Source organism: Silurus meridionalis, chromosome 11 (genome assembly GCF_014805685.1).
Source record: "Silurus meridionalis isolate SWU-2019-XX chromosome 11, ASM1480568v1, whole genome shotgun sequence".
NCBI classification, from domain to species: Eukaryota; Metazoa; Chordata; class Actinopteri; order Siluriformes; family Siluridae; genus Silurus; species Silurus meridionalis.
The window spans coordinates 15,612,409-15,630,291 of NC_060894.1; the positions used below are offsets into that span (position 1 = coordinate 15,612,409).

The window sequence follows — 17,883 nt, forward strand, 5'->3', positions numbered from 1 at the left end:
AATTGACCTTAGAATCATACAAAAGAAGAAAAAGGCCAGCAAAATAACTCCCTAAAGCACACTACACATTTAAGGGAAAAAGGAGGATCGTATTATAGTTCCTAAAAACATCTTACTTAGAAAATGCGAACTTCACAGATGCGATTTGCGAAAAAACTGAAGAAAAAAAAAAAAAAACAAACACACAAAAAAAAAAAGCATCAGTCATTATGATGTTGGAAATGTCTATTAGAGTGCTCATTGTGAAGTCGATATTGAGCTTTCCTTCATTTTGACTGAGAGATGAGCGATCTGAACGCAGAATCATGAGGGTATTTTTTTTTTCTTTTGCAAACCTTTCATTCCCAGAGGAGGTTGAAAGAAAGGCTCTATGATGGTTTATTGGAAAAACAAAAACAGTGCATGTCGAGCCAGGAGCAAATCATCAGCCAGGTGCGATCCTCAGTGCTATGGGCACTGCGTGTTACAGGTTACATGCACGAGAGAGAACTAATTCTCTGCTCGATTTGCTACTCTCCCCCTTCTCTCTTACACTGGAAACTCAAAGGAATGGGCAGAAGCAGCAAGAAAGCCTAACGCCATGTAAGAGAGAAACTGCGTACGACTTCTGCTGGCACGAGACTAGGGGTAGGAGGTGCATCAAAATTAACACTGTTACCTCATCCCAGAAATGTATTATGCGCACGTTTAGTGCGAATGGTAGAAAACCAGAAGAGAAAAAAATTAAATTGCCTAAAAGTCTGAGCCACACTGAGGTGCCAGTTTATGATGCCATCTAGCAACAAATAAACTGCCATCTGGTGTAATACGGTATAGCTAAAAATTAGTGCAGTGTCTGTTACGAAACTACCTTAGGAAACTAGTAGCACTCTTTTGGATTAGCTATCAAGACTCAAGCACACACACACACACACACATTTGGATTTGCTATCAGGATGCTACACGCACACACACATACACTCATACTGTTTACACACATCCACCCACCCACATTGCAGGAAGGTCAAGTATTGACATAAAATGCATTGTATCATTCAAGTATACTGCTCTAAAAAAATCTATTCATCTATATAGCTGTGCACGTGAGAGCGGAAGGGTGCCCAGTACAGTAACGGGGAGCTGTTAGAGAAAAAATAAAAAAGAGAGAGAGAATGGCTTCTGACCAGGTCAGTGTTCAATCACTTATTAACTTGTTTGCTTTGGATCACAAACGTGCACTTTTGCAGTCTCACTCACGCTGCTCTTGTGAGAGATGCAGTCATGGATGCTTGCGCTGGATCCAAAAAGGGTCATTGACCAGAAAAGAGGCATCTAGGCATTAATTGTGCATTGTCAAGGTGAAGCCTGCGCTGAGAGGGACTTGGGTTGAGAAGCAGGCTGGCTGTGAGGTATGGGGGCTGTAGAGCAAAATTACACACGCGCGCACACACACCTAGTGTGCAATGCATGTGCGTTTGGCTCTGGGCAGGAAAGAGAGCAGGAAGCCACAAGATTTTCCTCTAACAGAGAGAGGTTTTATGCAGAACGGTTGAAAATGAGAACAAGACTTGAGAGAGCTTCCCTAGGTCCATTTTCTCATATTGCAAAAAAAAGAAAAGAAAAAAAAAAGGTTTACTTTAAAACAGCAGCCATCTCCAGTTTCTGAATGTCTAGAGCAAATGGAGGAAGCCAGACCACACCTCTACATGATCTCTCGTGTTTGTGTGTGTGTGTGTGTTTGTTAAAGCCTCCATGGTAACCTAGTAGCGCATCTTCCTCCTCTTCCATTTCAGCTTGCTCCATGCGCTCTCTTTCTCTCCCTCTTTAGAACTCGTTTTGAATGTGTATATATATTCCCCAGCACAAAGCTCTCAGGTACGTCCCAATTAAGTCCACTCGCAGAAGAGGTCAACACCCTCACTGATCAGCACAAGAGATCAGCATGGGAGTCTGAGGTGCCATGTCCTTCACCTGACCTTCAGCAGCCATGCTCACTGCTCGCTGCCCTCTGAAAGCACACGCACATACATGCAATTATTAAGCAGAGAGTTTTTACACATATACACTACTGTGGTTTGTATGCACTGTAATTCTTTGATTCATCTTTATTATTTCGAACTATTATTTCTACAGAATTGCGAACATGTCGATTAAAAAAATCATATTACATATTTAGACAAAAAAATCGAATTAGGCGTGCTGGGTATTACCCACAAAGCCACGGAAGCTTGTGTGACTGTCCAAGCCTATCGACGCTATCTGTGGAACAATGCTTAACAGCTAATTTATTTATATAACTGCACCTGAGACCACCCCTCTTCACGACGTTTCACGTTTCGAAGATTTACATGTAATGTGTTTCCATGTGTGCGTGTTTGTGTGCCGTTACACACCGATGCACGTTCTCCATGGCGGCGACCTCGGCGAGGGCCGCTAGGCTGAAGAAGGCCGGCAGGCTGCCAGACTCATCTGGTCCGTGGTCAGTGGAGCAGCTCTCAGTGTTGCATAAAGTCTCATGAGTTAATGGCTTTCCATCCTGATCCTGGGTCAGATCCTTCACTTTGTCCGCTGCAATGACAAAATCACACCTCTTTAGTTTCCTGTACAATTGCAACATGTCTCACATGACGATCAGTATGCTATTTTTGTTCAACTCAACTTCAGACTGAAATCTTTTGTAATAATGCCGAACGGTGCCAAAACACACCCAACAACAAATATTTTGGGGTACATTCATGCATTTATCCTGTCAGCCAATCACGGCAATGCATTACATCATGCTTATATGCACCAAGAGTTTCAGTTCAAATGTTTACATTAAAAACCACAATGGAGGAAATTTTTTTATTCTGCGACAGACTGTTGGCGCCAAATGGGTCTTTCAGAGACTGCGGATTTTCTTGCATAACAATGTCTAAAAATTATACAGTGACTACAGAAAAGAAATCTAGTAAGTAGTATATCGTATAGCAGAAATGCTATGATGGAGAGAAAGGTTAGAGCTGGTTTGAGCTGACAGGAAGGAAATTCATTGCAAATTAATCAACATTCTAAGAATTTCAAAGAACACTGTGTGAAATTCATGTCATGGAGTCAAAAGGCTGTTTTAACAGCACTGTGCTAATATTCAGAAATAGTCTAGCAAGTGTTTGCGCCTTCAATAGTTTTTAATGAACTGATTTGGTTCTGTTTCTTACAATATAAACCTAACCATGACACTGTCAGGTGTATACTGAGTATATATGAGCCATACTGCATATAAGAAGTATAGGCAGATACTGAAGATGAAATTAATGTAGTGTATGTGCATCAAACAGCAGCACATGTGCATCCCACGCCATCCAATTCGCTCTCTTGCTAATGAACATGGCCTTTTCCTCTTCACATTTTAATCAGGATGAACTGCACTTAATGTCGGTTGCAATTCAAACCACAAAAATACACTGAGCAGGCATAACTTTATGACCACCAATCAGGCATAGCATTATGACCATCTGCCTAATATTGTGTTGGTCCCGCATTAACTTCTTCAGCAATATGAGCTACAGGAGTTCGTCTGTTGGATCGCCAGCCTTCACACCTCATGTGCATCATTGTGCCTCGGCCGCCCATGACCCTGTCGCCGGTTCACCACTGTTGCTTCTTTGGACCACTTTTGATAGATATTGACCACTGAAGAACCCCTGAAGAACACCCCAGAAGAGCTGCAGTTTTGTAGATGCTCTGACCCAGTCATCTAGCCATCACAATTTGTCCTTCGTTAAACTCGCTCAAATCCTTACGCATGCCCATTTTTCCTGCTTCTCACACATCAACTTTGAGGACAAAATGTTTACTTGATGCCTAATAATATCACACCCACTAACAGGTGCCATGATGAAGAGATAATCATTGCTATTCAATTCACCTGTCATAATGTTATAATCTCAATACTATGCCTGGTCCATGTAAGTAACAAATAAATGTAAGTTGGAGACTAAAGTCTGTTTTTATGTTACTGACATTATATTACATTTTCATTTAATAAAAAAAACGTAACATATACTTTATAAAAATGTATATACTTTTTATGGGGCAGTGGTGGGTCAGGGGTTAAGGCTCTGGTTTACTGAACATAAGGTCAGGGGTTCAAGCCACAGCACCTCCAAACTGTCACTGTTGGGCCTTTGTGCATGGTGCGGAACCCTATATGCTCCAGGGGCACCACACCATGACTGACTCTGTGCTCAGACCCCAGGGATACGCAAAAATGACAATTTCCCCTTCGGATTAATAAAGTAGTCTTTTTATTTTTATTTTTTAAACCAAACTAATTATGCCATGCATGCCATTCATTAAGAGCAGCACAACTGTCATTTGATCAGAAGTTTTGACGAAAGGCTACTGAAAGTAAACCGTGAGTTGAATTTGTATTTGATCAGTATACACTCCTAGGCAAATGTATTTATTTATTTTATTATTTTTTTTTACAGATTTGCTGTCAAGAAAATTACAAGCTTATTTATTTGCCGTGTTGGGCTTGACCCATGATAGTACGAGCAGTAAAATCGATTGTGACAGCTTCAGTGTGGGTGATTTTGTATGCTTTGTGACTCACCCTCAGCAGGCGACAGTCGCCCGTCGGCTGTGCGCACCAAGTGGGTGATTTTGCTTTTTCTGGCTTTTCTTTTCTGGCTACCCACAGGCACATCGCCCATCTTACGGGTCTCAGTGGAAAGAGAAACGACGCCCGGGGAGTCGGACTTCACCGTGCCGGTGTCACTGGCTGTTGATTCGGGCTGTGCTATGGCTACAGACAGGACACATCGACAGATACAGCATTAATAGAAATGCTAGATGAAAGCACTACAAATAACATGCTACAGTACACCACACTTCTGGCTACAGGGCTACATTTAACTCTGCACGGTTCACTTTAATGCAGTACTGTAGTGAATGTAGTGGGTCACATAAGAATTTGTAAAAAAAAATAAATGTTTTATGGCTTGTTATTATCTAGAAAATAGATTGTGTCCCCCCTTTTTTTTTTTTTTATGTGACCTACTTTGTTCAACAGCAAATGTTATAAACCACAATAGGAATCAAATGGCTTAACCACTGATCTGTTGAGCTACATGAAGTTCTAAGCACATGTAAACACACACACCCACACCAGGTCACTCATGCACACACAAGCAAGACCCCAGAAAGCTGATCAAGAGAATGAAGCCGATGCAGAAAGTGCAGACGCATGATGCATGTGTTCTCTGCGTCACCTTTGTCCAAAGTTCCAGCCTTTTCCTTTTTGTGCTTGTACTTGCTAACAATCTTGTGGAATAAAGTCTTTTTCTGAGATGGGGATGGACCTGATTATACATAAAACAGAAAAGAGGAAGACGGCATGCTATGTTAGATGGTTATCACGACATGCTCTGAAGCACTTCCTGTTGGTATGACTAAATCAGGCAATGAGTGAATGGGTTAGGAGGAAGTGATTTAAAGGCGACATACTCACCCTTGTTAGGCGCAGGATTTTCCAGAGGGTTGGCTCCGTTGGCTTTCTTCCTTTTGATGACCGCTGTGCTCTTTTTGTCGAACGTCAGTGGACTGTACTGGGGGAGGCTGTTAAACTTCTTCTCGAACTCCTCCTCCAGCTTCCCTAGGTTGCTGCAGATAAAGTAAATAATCATTTCCTTAAACCTCCCTGTGTGGGTTTTTCCTCTTTTTTTTTATAAACCCAATGGTACTTCCTTTGCAGCCAATAAACCTAGTCATTTGTTGTAAACTACTGTTAAGACTCATTACATAATATACACATGTACACACACTTTTCATCATTTCATCTCTGATTAAACTAATGGAGGACTTACCCTGGTGCTGGCTCTTCTTTGGATTTGGACTTTTTCAGTTTTTTGGGGTTGCTGGCAGCAACCTGAGTGAAATTACAGCTTTCATCTGTCCATCCTATCTCAGACTCGGACACAGCGCCACGCATGGAGCCTCTCTTTCCTGAAAGTCACACACAAATATTCCGATTTATTCTGTATTTCTATCAACTTGGTGACACTTGAGCATTAACAGGGTAAATGATGCGAAACGTAAACCAAACACTTAAAGCGTAATATGTAATCAAATGGAAAAAGGAAAACGTCCAAATAAGGTCACGTAAAATGTATTCCTGTAAGTATTAATACTGCTCCTCCCAAACACTACCATGATTACATAATCCAATGATAGTTATAAGCAAAGAACTTTAAATATCTCGTGTTATTTTCAGCTGGGGGAAGTTTCTTTTTTAAGATTTTTATAACATTTAGGAAAACTCTGATACCTCTGTCCACGTTGGCCCTCAGTGATGTCAGCATTCCTTCAGACACCAGGGTCTTGTACAGTGCTCCCTTACAGCTTCGCTCTGATTTCCGAGATCCGCAGGCTTCAGGTTTGGGCTCGATGTCCTTCTCTTCTGTTTGAAATACAACTGGTTTAATTTCCAGGTCCCTCTCTTCTTCTTTGTTTGGCAGTGGAGGGTCCGCTTCTACACATGTGTTTTGTTGTGCTGTAGAGACGTGTGGCTCTGAATCCTCCACTCTGTCCACTTTAACATCAGCTTCCTTTTTGCACTCCGGATTCACCTCTGCTTCATCGCTCAGAACAGAGCATTCCGTCTCGAGTTGCTTGCAGTCCTCTTCTTCTACCTTCTCCTCTTCTTCCTCCTTGGTCCTGAGCTGTTTCTTTGCTTTGGGTTTGGTCTTTTTCTTATCTGCTGTTGAAGGCTGATCCGCGGCACCACTTGAAGTACGTGGCCGCTTCCTGGTTGTCTCCTTCTCCTGTGAGCCCCAGGCTCCTTTGGCCACCGCCTCAATGGTGTACAACAAGCTCTCGAGGTCCGAGTTAGACGAAGAACGCTTCTTGCAGGGTTTCTTGGGCGAGCCAGGGCTCTTCTCGCCTTTTGCCAGATCGCTTGGTTTCTTCTTCTTCTTCTTACAGGACGTTGGGGAGGATGACGGTGGTGTTGGTGAGGGAATGTCCGTGGTGGGGGTTATGTTGGGAGCACTGTCCTGCGCACAGAGAGAGGACGAGTCCATGGCTGGTTGGGAGGAAAGGGCCTCCATTTTCTCTGCTTCAGAGGCTAAACACATCTAAAATACAAGCACAGCGATCCACATAAATATATCTACAGACTCTCTGGCAGAACAATCATCTGATAAAAATGAAACACAAGTGCACTGATTACTGACCAGATTAGAAAAGTTTCAAAAAATTTCACACCATCTAAGTAATCTAAATTGGTGTTTAACAAGCAGTCGACATTCGAGTGAACATCGAATCGGTTAAAACTGGTAATAAACTGGTGGTAATACAAGCAAAGGCCAACAGGTGGCAGCATTTGCATTCACACAGGTACATTTATTGATTCCCGGGCACACAATGGATGACAAGGATGACACAGGCATCATGCGCACACATATGCATACATATACAATACTTTGCAGAAGCATTAGACATCCTTTTTAATACTATTCATTTATTTAGACTGCCACTTTTCCAAACAGCTCTCTGACAAAAAAAGACAAGATATTTCCTTACAGTGTTTCTTTGTATGTACGCACAATATATTAAAGTGTTTGCACAGTACTGTAGATGTCTGTTACTCTCAGTAATTACATATCAAATGCATCAATAGCAGTGCACAGTGTATGTTGTGTGTGTTTTACCTCGGCAAGTTGAAAAAGAGCAGACTGGCCACACTGCTTGATCTCAGATACCGACGCCTGAGAACCGCTGGATGATATCTGCACCAAAAAAAACAAAACAATTACCCGGTTACAGGTACTGCATACAGGTACTTCACTTTTTTTAATACCTGGGTAATTCCCACACAAAACATTATACATTTCTGAATATCATTATGTTCATTTCATTAAACAGCTTCCACATTTAATATTAATATGATCACTCCAGTGGCCATACTTTGGAAACCCCAAAAAAAAAACACGGCAACCCACAGCGGCCTTCAAGTTTTACAGCCACAACCACTGTGAACGGTCATGTTCACCACATTCTTGCACATTTTATTCATCAAAGCAGGTTGACATGCGTTTCCTTTTCTTTGTGCACTCAGAATACGACAACTTTTGGCACAAAGTGAGAACTCAACAAACATGCTAAAGTAATGGTTCTTGGGATTCTTGTGACACTGTTATGACTGGATGTTATGGGGACGGTAGCAAAAAATGGATTCAGTTTAAACGCATGCTGCTAATCTTGAATTGTAACAAACTGAGGATGAGGTAAATGTAAAAAGATCATTCGACACCAGCCATGAGCTGGGAAGATGTTCCACTAGATATTGGAGTGTGCTTATAGATATTATTATGAAAGGCAGGTACTGATGTAGGTGTGGTGAGGAGGTCTGGGGTGCAGTCAGCTTTCCAATTCATCCCAAAGGTGTTCAGTAGGGATGAGATCAGAGCACTCAAGATCTTCCTCTCCAAAGCATGTAAACCATAATCATCATGGAGCGGATATATATATATATATATATATATATATATATATATATATATATATATATATATATATATATATATATATAGGGGTTGGGGTAGAGGCAATAAGCAGAGGTGGAGGGAAAACTCATTTTTTACTATCACTCCTGTACACTACGTATCCCTAAACTTACATTTTTAACTTTTTCTTCTTTGCTTATCTTAATTTTCGCTTTCTGGTGTTCTGCTGACAAACTTCTTACATGCCATTTCAGACATTCGATCTTGAGATGACCTTCATGCTATTTGGATCAAGGCCAAAAATCTAATCAGTTCCCTCGCTGGCGAGAATGTCCACTCAAACACTCATTCTTGTGACATCGAACAGAAAAATCTTTAAGGCAGACAAAAGGACACAGATAGATGGACAGATGCAAAATCCATCCCAAAACTGTTAGAGATGATCAACTTGCCAATTTTCATGAAGCCATTAGAAGTCAAGCAAACACACAGATAATTCCCACGTCTCCTGTATTTGTCAGTGTTGATGCAACTTCTGTTTTGGTTAAAGGAACGACCAAATGACTTCCTTTGTATCTCAAGGATAAAAGACTAGAGTTGCATTATTATTAAACATCTGCACAAATATAGAAGTAATTCCAGTGGCAAAATCATGACTGATGCTGCTGACCTGCCTGAAAGCACCACACTGAGCAGCTGTTGCGTAAAGTTTGAGCCTGAAGTATGTAAATGTGTACGTGACCATCTCTGTTTGGCAAACAGGAAGGAGGCTTTTTGAAAAGAAAAAAAAAACATGCACAAACATTGCTGTGACCTTTCTGTGCCCTTAATGCACCACTCAAATCGATACCAAAATCTAATCTGTTCATCTGCTGGTTTTACTGATAATCCCACATAAATTCTACAAGCATTCAAATGAAATTTGGATGCTAACGAGAATCTCAGACAAGCAACTCAAAAACATAATGCTTCCTTCACTGCAAGGTTTTAATATAGCAGAGGCGTAACATCAGCAGAACACCACGTTGTGATAAGCATGAAGATAATTTACTTTGAGACCTGCCCTGAACGCCACCCTACGATGAATGATATTCTTCTAACAGCATGCTCCGTCAAGTGTGTTTTTCCACACTCAAAAACATACACGCACCACACCACTGATTGTTTTTTTTTTTTCTGATTAGAACAGCACAACCATCCAACAAGATTCAATGAGGTTTGCATATCATCACTCCTACAGCTTTTTGGTAAAAAAAAACAACTTATTTCGGTTCTCTTTAAAAAAAAAATGCAGAATGATGTTCTATTGGCTAAGAAACATATCAAACTATAACTACCGTATTTTCCGGACAATAAGCCGCTATGTTTTTCCCACACTTTGAACCCCGCGGCTTATGCAATGAAGCGGCTAATATATGGATTTTTTCTGGGTTTTTCCCGGTTTCACAAACTTCAAGCCAAAAAAATGAACCCCATAACATTGGACCAATGAAATTGCAGAACGGGTTCAGGTGAACCAATGAAACTCTTTATATTAAATCAGATGCCCTCCCCCTAAATTGGGCCGCACCACATCATAAATATGGATGAGGTTCCTCTGACGTTTGACCTGCCGCTCACTCGGACTGTCTACAGAAAATGCGAATCATTCATCACGCTGAAAAAACGCACTTCACCTGTGTTCTGAGCTGCAAGGCATCGGGAGAAAAGCTTCACCGATGGTGATTTTTAAACGCACGACGATGCCAAAAGAAAAACTCCCAAGAGAAATTGTTGTAAAAGGAAGGAGTAAGACAGTGAACAATGACTTTCTTGGTAGGCTACTGTTTAGATACAAGCCGTGTAACAGACACTGTCTTTCGTTAAAGCCTGTGTAAAGTTCATTAGTTTCAGTGTAGACTTAGAATGCAATGTAGACTGCGGCTTATAGACAGGTGTGGCTTATAGACAGGTGTGGCTTATAGACAGGTGCAGTGTATTTATGTTCAAAATAAAAATCTTTGTCAAATTCAGTGGGTGCGGCTTATATTTGGGTGCCCTTAATAGTCCGGAAGTTACGGTAACTAAAAGTATTAGAAATGACAGGTTTTATAAACAACAACGCACTGGATTTGGTGTTACTACAGTATCAAGCCTGAGACTCACCTCAGCCAGCTGGAAGAGAGGACAGCGCATGCAGCTGCTGGGTAAATCTGGCGAGTTGGGCTGAGAAAGGCCACATACCTGAAGAACAAGAGCAAGAAGACGACAGTGAGAAGAATGTTTCAGAAATGTAACCTTACATAAGATCTTGCGTGTGGGGTGGGAAGTGACTGAGCAATATTCAGCTCAGGGATCAAATTTTTTCACGGCTGCTTTCTTTAAAGTACAGTGATTTCATTAAAGAAATCAGGGGCTGCAGAGGGTAAAACATCTCCTCAGCCGGTTCTTAGCCGTTATTACAGCATGAAATACTACTGTTTTGTTTATTCGCCAAGAACGTATTAATTAAATGAACAAGGCATTTGCCGGAGCGGGGAATACTAAAAAGCTAATTAAAAGGTCAACAGCTTACAATTAACCAGCAATTTTTTAGGACCAAGCGAAGCTTCTTCAGCTGAGGAACTTCACACGCTGCATTTGGATTAGTCATGAGAGGATTATTAAAAATAACAATTACGTACATCTTCACATTTATGTACGAGATTGGAATTTAGGGCTTTTCTCACCTCGGTCTGAGGAGCCGCTGCACTTCGGCACTCTGAAGTTTCACACCCTTCAACAAGCCGAGCTGGACACGAGGAAGTCTGCGCAGATGTAAAGTACAAAGCATTGAGCAATCATAGTTGTGGTCATGCACATGGCTGTGTGTCTGTATCCTGCAGTTTTACCTCAGTCGGCTGGAAAAAGGCAGATTTCCCAGTATGCTTTGCAACATCTGCAACTCCGCTCTGTGAACTATTAGAGATCTAAAAAAAACAAAAATAATAAATAAATAAATAAATAAATATGATAACACATCTAAGCACTCTTGTCTATCTCCTTTTAATCAGCCCCACCGGACACCGAACCAGATCGCGTCCGGCTCCGCCCTCAACTCACAAACTGGTGCTCGTCCAAGCACCCGTTGCCACATACACATATTTTGTATAGTTTATTCCTTACGCTAATGTAAATTGCTCCGTTTTGCCAAATTATGTACTGAAATTTGTTCAATTATTAACAAATCACAGTTTACAGTGCTGATGACCATGTAGTTTTAAGTTACGACGTCTCATCGCAACGCATCTATATACAGTAGTAAGTCAGGGAACAACCCGTAATATATTTTTTATAGTCTTAAATATAATATAGATTACGACAATGAAACCACTGGACTCACACGCTAGAAAACAATCTCTCTTTATTTGTCCATACATATGCATATATTTCATTTATATCAGGTTACGATCAGATCAGAACTAATCCTGACCTTTTAACACTTTCAAATTGATTCATAATTTGCCTGTAGGCTCGGTTCTTTAAATCAGCGGTCCCCAACCCTTTTTTGTGCCACAAACCTTTTTAATGTCGGACGATATTTTCACGGACCGGAATTAATGACGGACAATATTTTCACGGACCGGCCTTTAAGGTGTGGCGGATAAATTCAACAAAATGAAATGATACGAGCGGCATAAAAACTGGTATTTTCTAAATATATTAATAAACATAAATCCACTGTGTTGTTTTTTGTTCATTTTGCTCGCTTGGGGGTTTGAATTTAGCAGTAATGTATTATGTGTAAGCTGCCGGAGCAGCCCCTTTAAGAAGGTAGTGGATGGAGGTAAGACATGTGATTGAGGCATCTTCACATGCATCAAGAGTCAGTTATAGACAGATGTGGGGGAGATAATCCGGTAATTTTCCAAAATAAAACATCATTCAGAATCAGATATTAAATAAAACGGAAATAATGTAAGATATGTATTCTCTCTGTGCGGCCCAGTACCAATTGACCCATGGACCGGGTGTTAGTGCGCGGCCCGGGGGTTGGCGACCACTGCTCTAAATAATGGTTTTCTTAATCGAATTAAGCCTAATGACACAGTCATGGGTTCATTAAGACAGCAGAGAAAGCATGAATTTTCTAAAACTTCCTCACTTGGAAATAAGTGTTTATAATCCTTTACTATTCCAGACATGCACAAACAGCCCTGGGTGTAATTTATTTCTTTTTTGCTTCTAATTAAGTAACTTATAAACATGTCAACGGCAAAAAGGCCACAGAGGCAGTCAGTACATTGTAGTATGTCAGACAAAACTCACACAGCAGAGCTTTTAGGATGAATCCTGCTTGTAGACTTTTGAAAATATTGCCTTAATCAATACAGCCACATTTTGGCCAATGATGTAATAATGTTTGTCTATAAAACAAAGAGACGCTGCTCATTGTTTTTCGATGGGCCCCCTAGGGCACTCTTTAGTGGCATAAACGCAGAGCTGACGGCAATTAGGATCACTTAGTAGCGGCGAAATGGAGTTTACTGCAGATTAACAGCAACGAGAGGAGTCCGCCGAGACACACGCATGCCAGGCAGAGCTCTACTTTGAAACGAAAAAAGCATTCACAGGCACAGGCATGAGCACCAGACAGACGCATACTAACCCTGCTTTTAAATGTCCTTCATACTTCATGTATTCATAACATTGGATACCTTTTTTTTTCTTCTTCTTCTTCTTCTGAATTGTGATCTTGAGAGTGATAATGAGCACATGCTCTATTTCAAGCAAATCAATTCGACACTCAGAAGGAATATGTCCTAGTTATATTTTTCCTCTAATCTTTTGGTTTTATGTATTGTGTTCAGACAGGGTTGTGTTTTCTTACATATGCAAAATATTTAATTTCATCACCACATAGAGACCAAACCAATAAGGAAATCAGTCATTATTTAATTAAGAGGGCAAACAGTCGATCTGCAAACTGTTCTTACTGTTTTATATATATATATATATATATATATATATATATATATATATATATATATATATATATATATATATATATATATATATTGGAATATCTGATCCTAGGTGAGTAGCTTTACTTTAAGATGTTTGTACATTGCACCACACAAGCCCATCTATCCGACTTCCCGAAGCACAAACGCACAATCTCAACGACGACATATTTCCTCATATCATTCTCTAATGGCACAGTCAGAGTAGCGAAGGCTTCTACTGAATCACGGCTCGGCCCCCGTAACAGCGGAGATGGGCCTGTCACAATCGATTTCACTGGCCAGAGATCATGTGTTCATTATAACAGGGAACAAAGAGAACTTGTTTCGGGGCGTAGACGGCAGAATGAACACCTTGCTCCTTCGGCTGCTCGTTGCATTTACGCCATACAAAGCTCATCTGTGTCCTTTTAGCGTGTTTACAAAGCATCAATCATTTTTAGAAAATGCATGGCAGACATACATTATGCATCGTAGTCTTGCTGGTGCCAGTTGCAGCGGCTCATGAAATTCTAGCTCTTCGTGGGACTTTTGCCTCAATACATCACTAATGTGTTTAGATCCCGGGTCTCTGAGAGATGCAGATCTGATGCTTTTGCCTGTGCAAATGCTGCTCACGCTGTCAACATTGTTTTGAAGTAAAAAAAAAAATAAAATAACGTTGCACATTTCTGTTTTAGGCTATTAAAGTAGATGCCTGTGTCTATTGTGTCTGGTTTCCTTTTCTGCCCTTGTATACACACACAGCACTGTGGTTTCTATAGGTTTCATAAACATACCTGCTCAATTACTTATATATTTCAACATACAAACATACTGACTATAACCACACCCCATAACCACTGTTAGTCCTTATAAACAATACAGCTAGAATATTATTATATCTTACTACAATCTACAGTCATAATACAGCATCCTGACATAAAGGCCACTGTAGACTTCTAGTAGTCAATATGCCCTGCTGTTTCCTACTATATATAGTGTCCGTAATACCCATTTCAATCTTTATCTTTAAAAAAAAAAAACTTTAGTTTTACACATTATACCTGCTTTTAGCAGATATATTAAACCACATCTGACACAACAGCTTGATCTGTGTTTACTGGCACACTACATTTTACATAAAGTCTGTCTAAACTTTGATGAGTGGAGCTGTGATACCAATTCGATGTCACTAGGGGGCAGAAGGCACTACTGATTATGGCAGCAGGTGATGCTGTTTTACACTGATAATGAGATCATCTTGACAATTCACTTACAGAAGATAAACTCAGGGAATACATTTATGCGACTTGTCAGAGTGCTGTTCTGTATATTTACTTTATTTAAAACCCAGTAAGTAGTTATATTTATGCAAGGTATTAATATATTTTTCAAAGATAGGCATGTAGGATTTTACTTTTTTGTACAGATTTTTTAATTTTTGGTCAAAAAGGAGTGTTATAATCACTAAGCCCCAGATATGTATTATAATTAATGAACCCCAAATAAGTATTATAATCAATTAGCCATATATAAGTTTTATAATCAATAAGTCACAAATTAGTATTATGTTGTGGTTTGAAGTTTCGAAACTAAACGACACAGATCTGGACACTTTCACCGAATGTCCTTCCTCAGATCCCTTAAAACCTGCCAGTAGAACTCGTTATTGGCAGTCTGGCCCCTGGGGACTTTTCTTTTTAGATTGTGATGAATGGCTCTTCCACTGTGAGGACTGTTGCTCCGAGTCAGGGTCGTACCCATACACCCAAGTTTCTTCGCCCGTAATGAACCTCGACTTGAAGGACGAGTCATCCACGGCATGCTGACAGAGATCTTCAACACGGTGTTCCTTTTGCTTCTGGGTCAGCAGCCTGGGGACGAACTTGGCAGCAACACGGCGCATGTTCAGATCACACGTGAGGATTGTCTGGACTGTTCCGTATAACACACCGACAATGGCAGCAATGTTGTGGATTGTTTTCCAACGATCGTCATGCACAAGTTGGCGAATCGTTTCAACATTGTCGGGGTTGAGCTCGTTGAAGTTCTTCCGCTCTTGAAGCGTGCGTGCCACTCAAAACACCTCGGACGACTCATTGCAGCATCGCCGTAAACTTGCCGAAACGTCTCTGTGGCGGATTTGCCCAGTTTTACAAAGAATTTCACGTATGCTCTTTGTTCTAACTTCTTGTGCATGATGACGTGGTCAGAATATCACCAGTTGCACAGGACAATGTCTGTTGGCACACTGACTTATGAAGGTTGGTGCGCCCCGTGACTGTGCATGCAGCCTTGTGCTGCCATCTGTTGGCGTGTTACAAAACTAGCCTTGAAACTTTTTGATACCAAACAATTATTAAACCCTAGATAAATATTATAATCAGTAAGCAGAAGATAAGTATTATAATGAATAAGCCCCAGACAAATATTATAATCAATAAGCCACATTTAAGTTTTATATGAGGTGGTATCAAAAACATTTAAGACTAGCTCTGTTTACATGAAAGTACTTTGTTTATCTATGGTTACACACCATCACCTTCAAAATAGTCCCCTTGCACCGCAATACAGCGCTCCCAGCGTTCCTGCTACTTCTGAAATATGTCTTGGAAGTCTTCTTTGCAAGGAGTGTCAAGCATCTTCTGCTATTCACTCTGGATCTCAGCAATAGTGACAAAACAACGACCTTTGAGCCGGATCTCCATCTTCGGAAAGAGGGCGAAGTCTGCAAGAGCCAAATCTGGTGAGTAGGGTGGCTGCGGAAGTGAGATCAAGTGGATTGTTCTCAGACGATCTTTATGCATAAGTTCTCGAATGGTTTAGACGTTTTTAGGGGGTTGAGCTCGCCGAAAGGTCTTCCTGATCTCTCGTCTTTTTCGAAACACCTTCAATGACTCACTGCATCGCTGTATGTCACGGCAAATGCCTTTGTTTCAGATTTGCACAATTTCACAAAGGATTTCATGTTTGCTCTTCGTTCTAACTTGCTGTCGATGATGAAATCTCAGATTTGTAATGCACGTGGTCAGACTAGCAGCAGTTAATCACTGCGCCACAGATGAGTAATTATTTATTAATAATTAATAATAATTATTATTATTAATGTGTATATAATTAAGTGTATAATGCTGTTATGGGCTGTGTCTCAAACGGAAATTTAAGTATACATTCTGGTATTACTACTATTTAAAAAATAAATAAATACAAAATATATATAGAATTTTTTTTTTTTAATTTAAAATTCAAACACTTTCTGTAAGAGGAAAACTGAAAACAACTCTAGAGTACAGAGGATATCAGAATAAAGTTTTTAGCTGTTTAATTACTCGGACATAGTAATTTATATTTTATTATATACTGATAATTTGTATTTTTAACAAATCAAGCACTATACTAGTTAAGTTCATTATAATTGACTTCATTTTGAATGCAGTTTTTAAACTTAAGCGACTTAAAATGCCCTTCTTCCATTTTACGTGGCACCATATCCAATTTGTTTGTTCGCCCTGTAGACACAATCTATCACACCTGTACCCTGGTTTTATATTAACAACCCATGTGTGCACATGATAAGTAGTTCAATAGCAAAAAGCAGACGTAAGATAGCTACCGACCCAAGAGTTTCGCAGTGGACTGTATTTCACATAAAACTAAATTCCACTCATAGTTTGAAAAACTATTAAGTTTTAAAGCTTCTAATTGATGGGTCCATGCTGTTGTTTTTAAAGCAAATTCCTATTGGCTGAAAAAATAAATTAAATAAATAAATCTCAAAAATGTCAACAACAAAAAAATCAATTTTTTTAATCTAATATGCTGCTGAACATGCCCTTTTCATCTTGTTAGTCAAGAGATTTAAAAATAAATACTAATTTAATGAAAAACATTTTTTATATTTATTTCTTATTTCATTGTGCGCAATTAATAATACGTTTGCGTGCCGTTTGAAAGACACACAAGTCAACATGCACTTTTCAAAGCCACTACAAAGCCCGAATAAACCCAACCCTCAATGCAGTAAACAGGTTTCCGTTGCCCCGACATGCAGTCATAAACCTCCTCCGTTACAGTCCTGCTGCAACTCACTGGGTCTCAAATTAGGGTCCTTCAGGGGAAACCATACCGTGGTCCATGGTTTATTTGATCTCAATTATAGTCATAGAAATTCCATTATTACCTAATAATATTTTACATGTTATTGAGATCTTAGATGTATTTGCACGCTTGACTGGTTGCTGAATTGAATGGGTTTAAATCCGAACCTTTATAAGTAACGTGTTGCCTATAAATAATGTCAACATGTGTTCTGTTGGATCAACTTTTAGAAATAAAATGTTCTATGGTTTGGATAAATAGCCAAAATGTTGTGTACACGTTTAAATAAAGAGCCACATTTGAACAGTTTGGTAATGTTCATTTAAAATCTGTACTGAGAAGAATTTATACCA

The 17,883-nt window shown here is 39.9% G+C and overlaps 1 protein-coding gene across 5 annotated transcripts in view; it reads right to left on the reverse strand.

The window, feature by feature from the left end:
- Window positions 1–330: 330 nt before the first annotated feature.
- LOC124393690 (HMG box transcription factor BBX) overlaps window positions 331–17,883 on the reverse strand; it is a 42,829-nt gene continuing 25,276 nt past the window's right edge. For 4 of the 5 annotated variants that reach the window (XM_046861667.1, XM_046861665.1, XM_046861666.1 and 1 more), the window contains 11 exons: window positions 11,339–11,416; window positions 11,177–11,254; window positions 10,614–10,691; window positions 7,674–7,751; window positions 6,290–7,097; window positions 5,829–5,967; window positions 5,474–5,625; window positions 5,235–5,324; window positions 4,577–4,768; window positions 2,373–2,547; window positions 331–1,987 (listed from right to left, as the gene is read on the reverse strand). In XM_046861667.1, the coding sequence (XP_046717623.1) occupies window positions 1,897–1,987; window positions 2,373–2,547; window positions 4,577–4,768; window positions 5,235–5,324; window positions 5,474–5,625; window positions 5,829–5,967; window positions 6,290–7,097; window positions 7,674–7,751; window positions 10,614–10,691; window positions 11,177–11,254; window positions 11,339–11,416 (1,959 nt within the window). In that variant the 3' untranslated portion in view covers window positions 331–1,896. The remainder of the gene's footprint in view (window positions 1,988–2,372; window positions 2,548–4,576; window positions 4,769–5,234; window positions 5,325–5,473; window positions 5,626–5,828; window positions 5,968–6,289; window positions 7,098–7,673; window positions 7,752–10,613; window positions 10,692–11,176; window positions 11,255–11,338; window positions 11,417–17,883) is intronic. The other variant, XM_046861669.1, reaches the window with a different exon arrangement.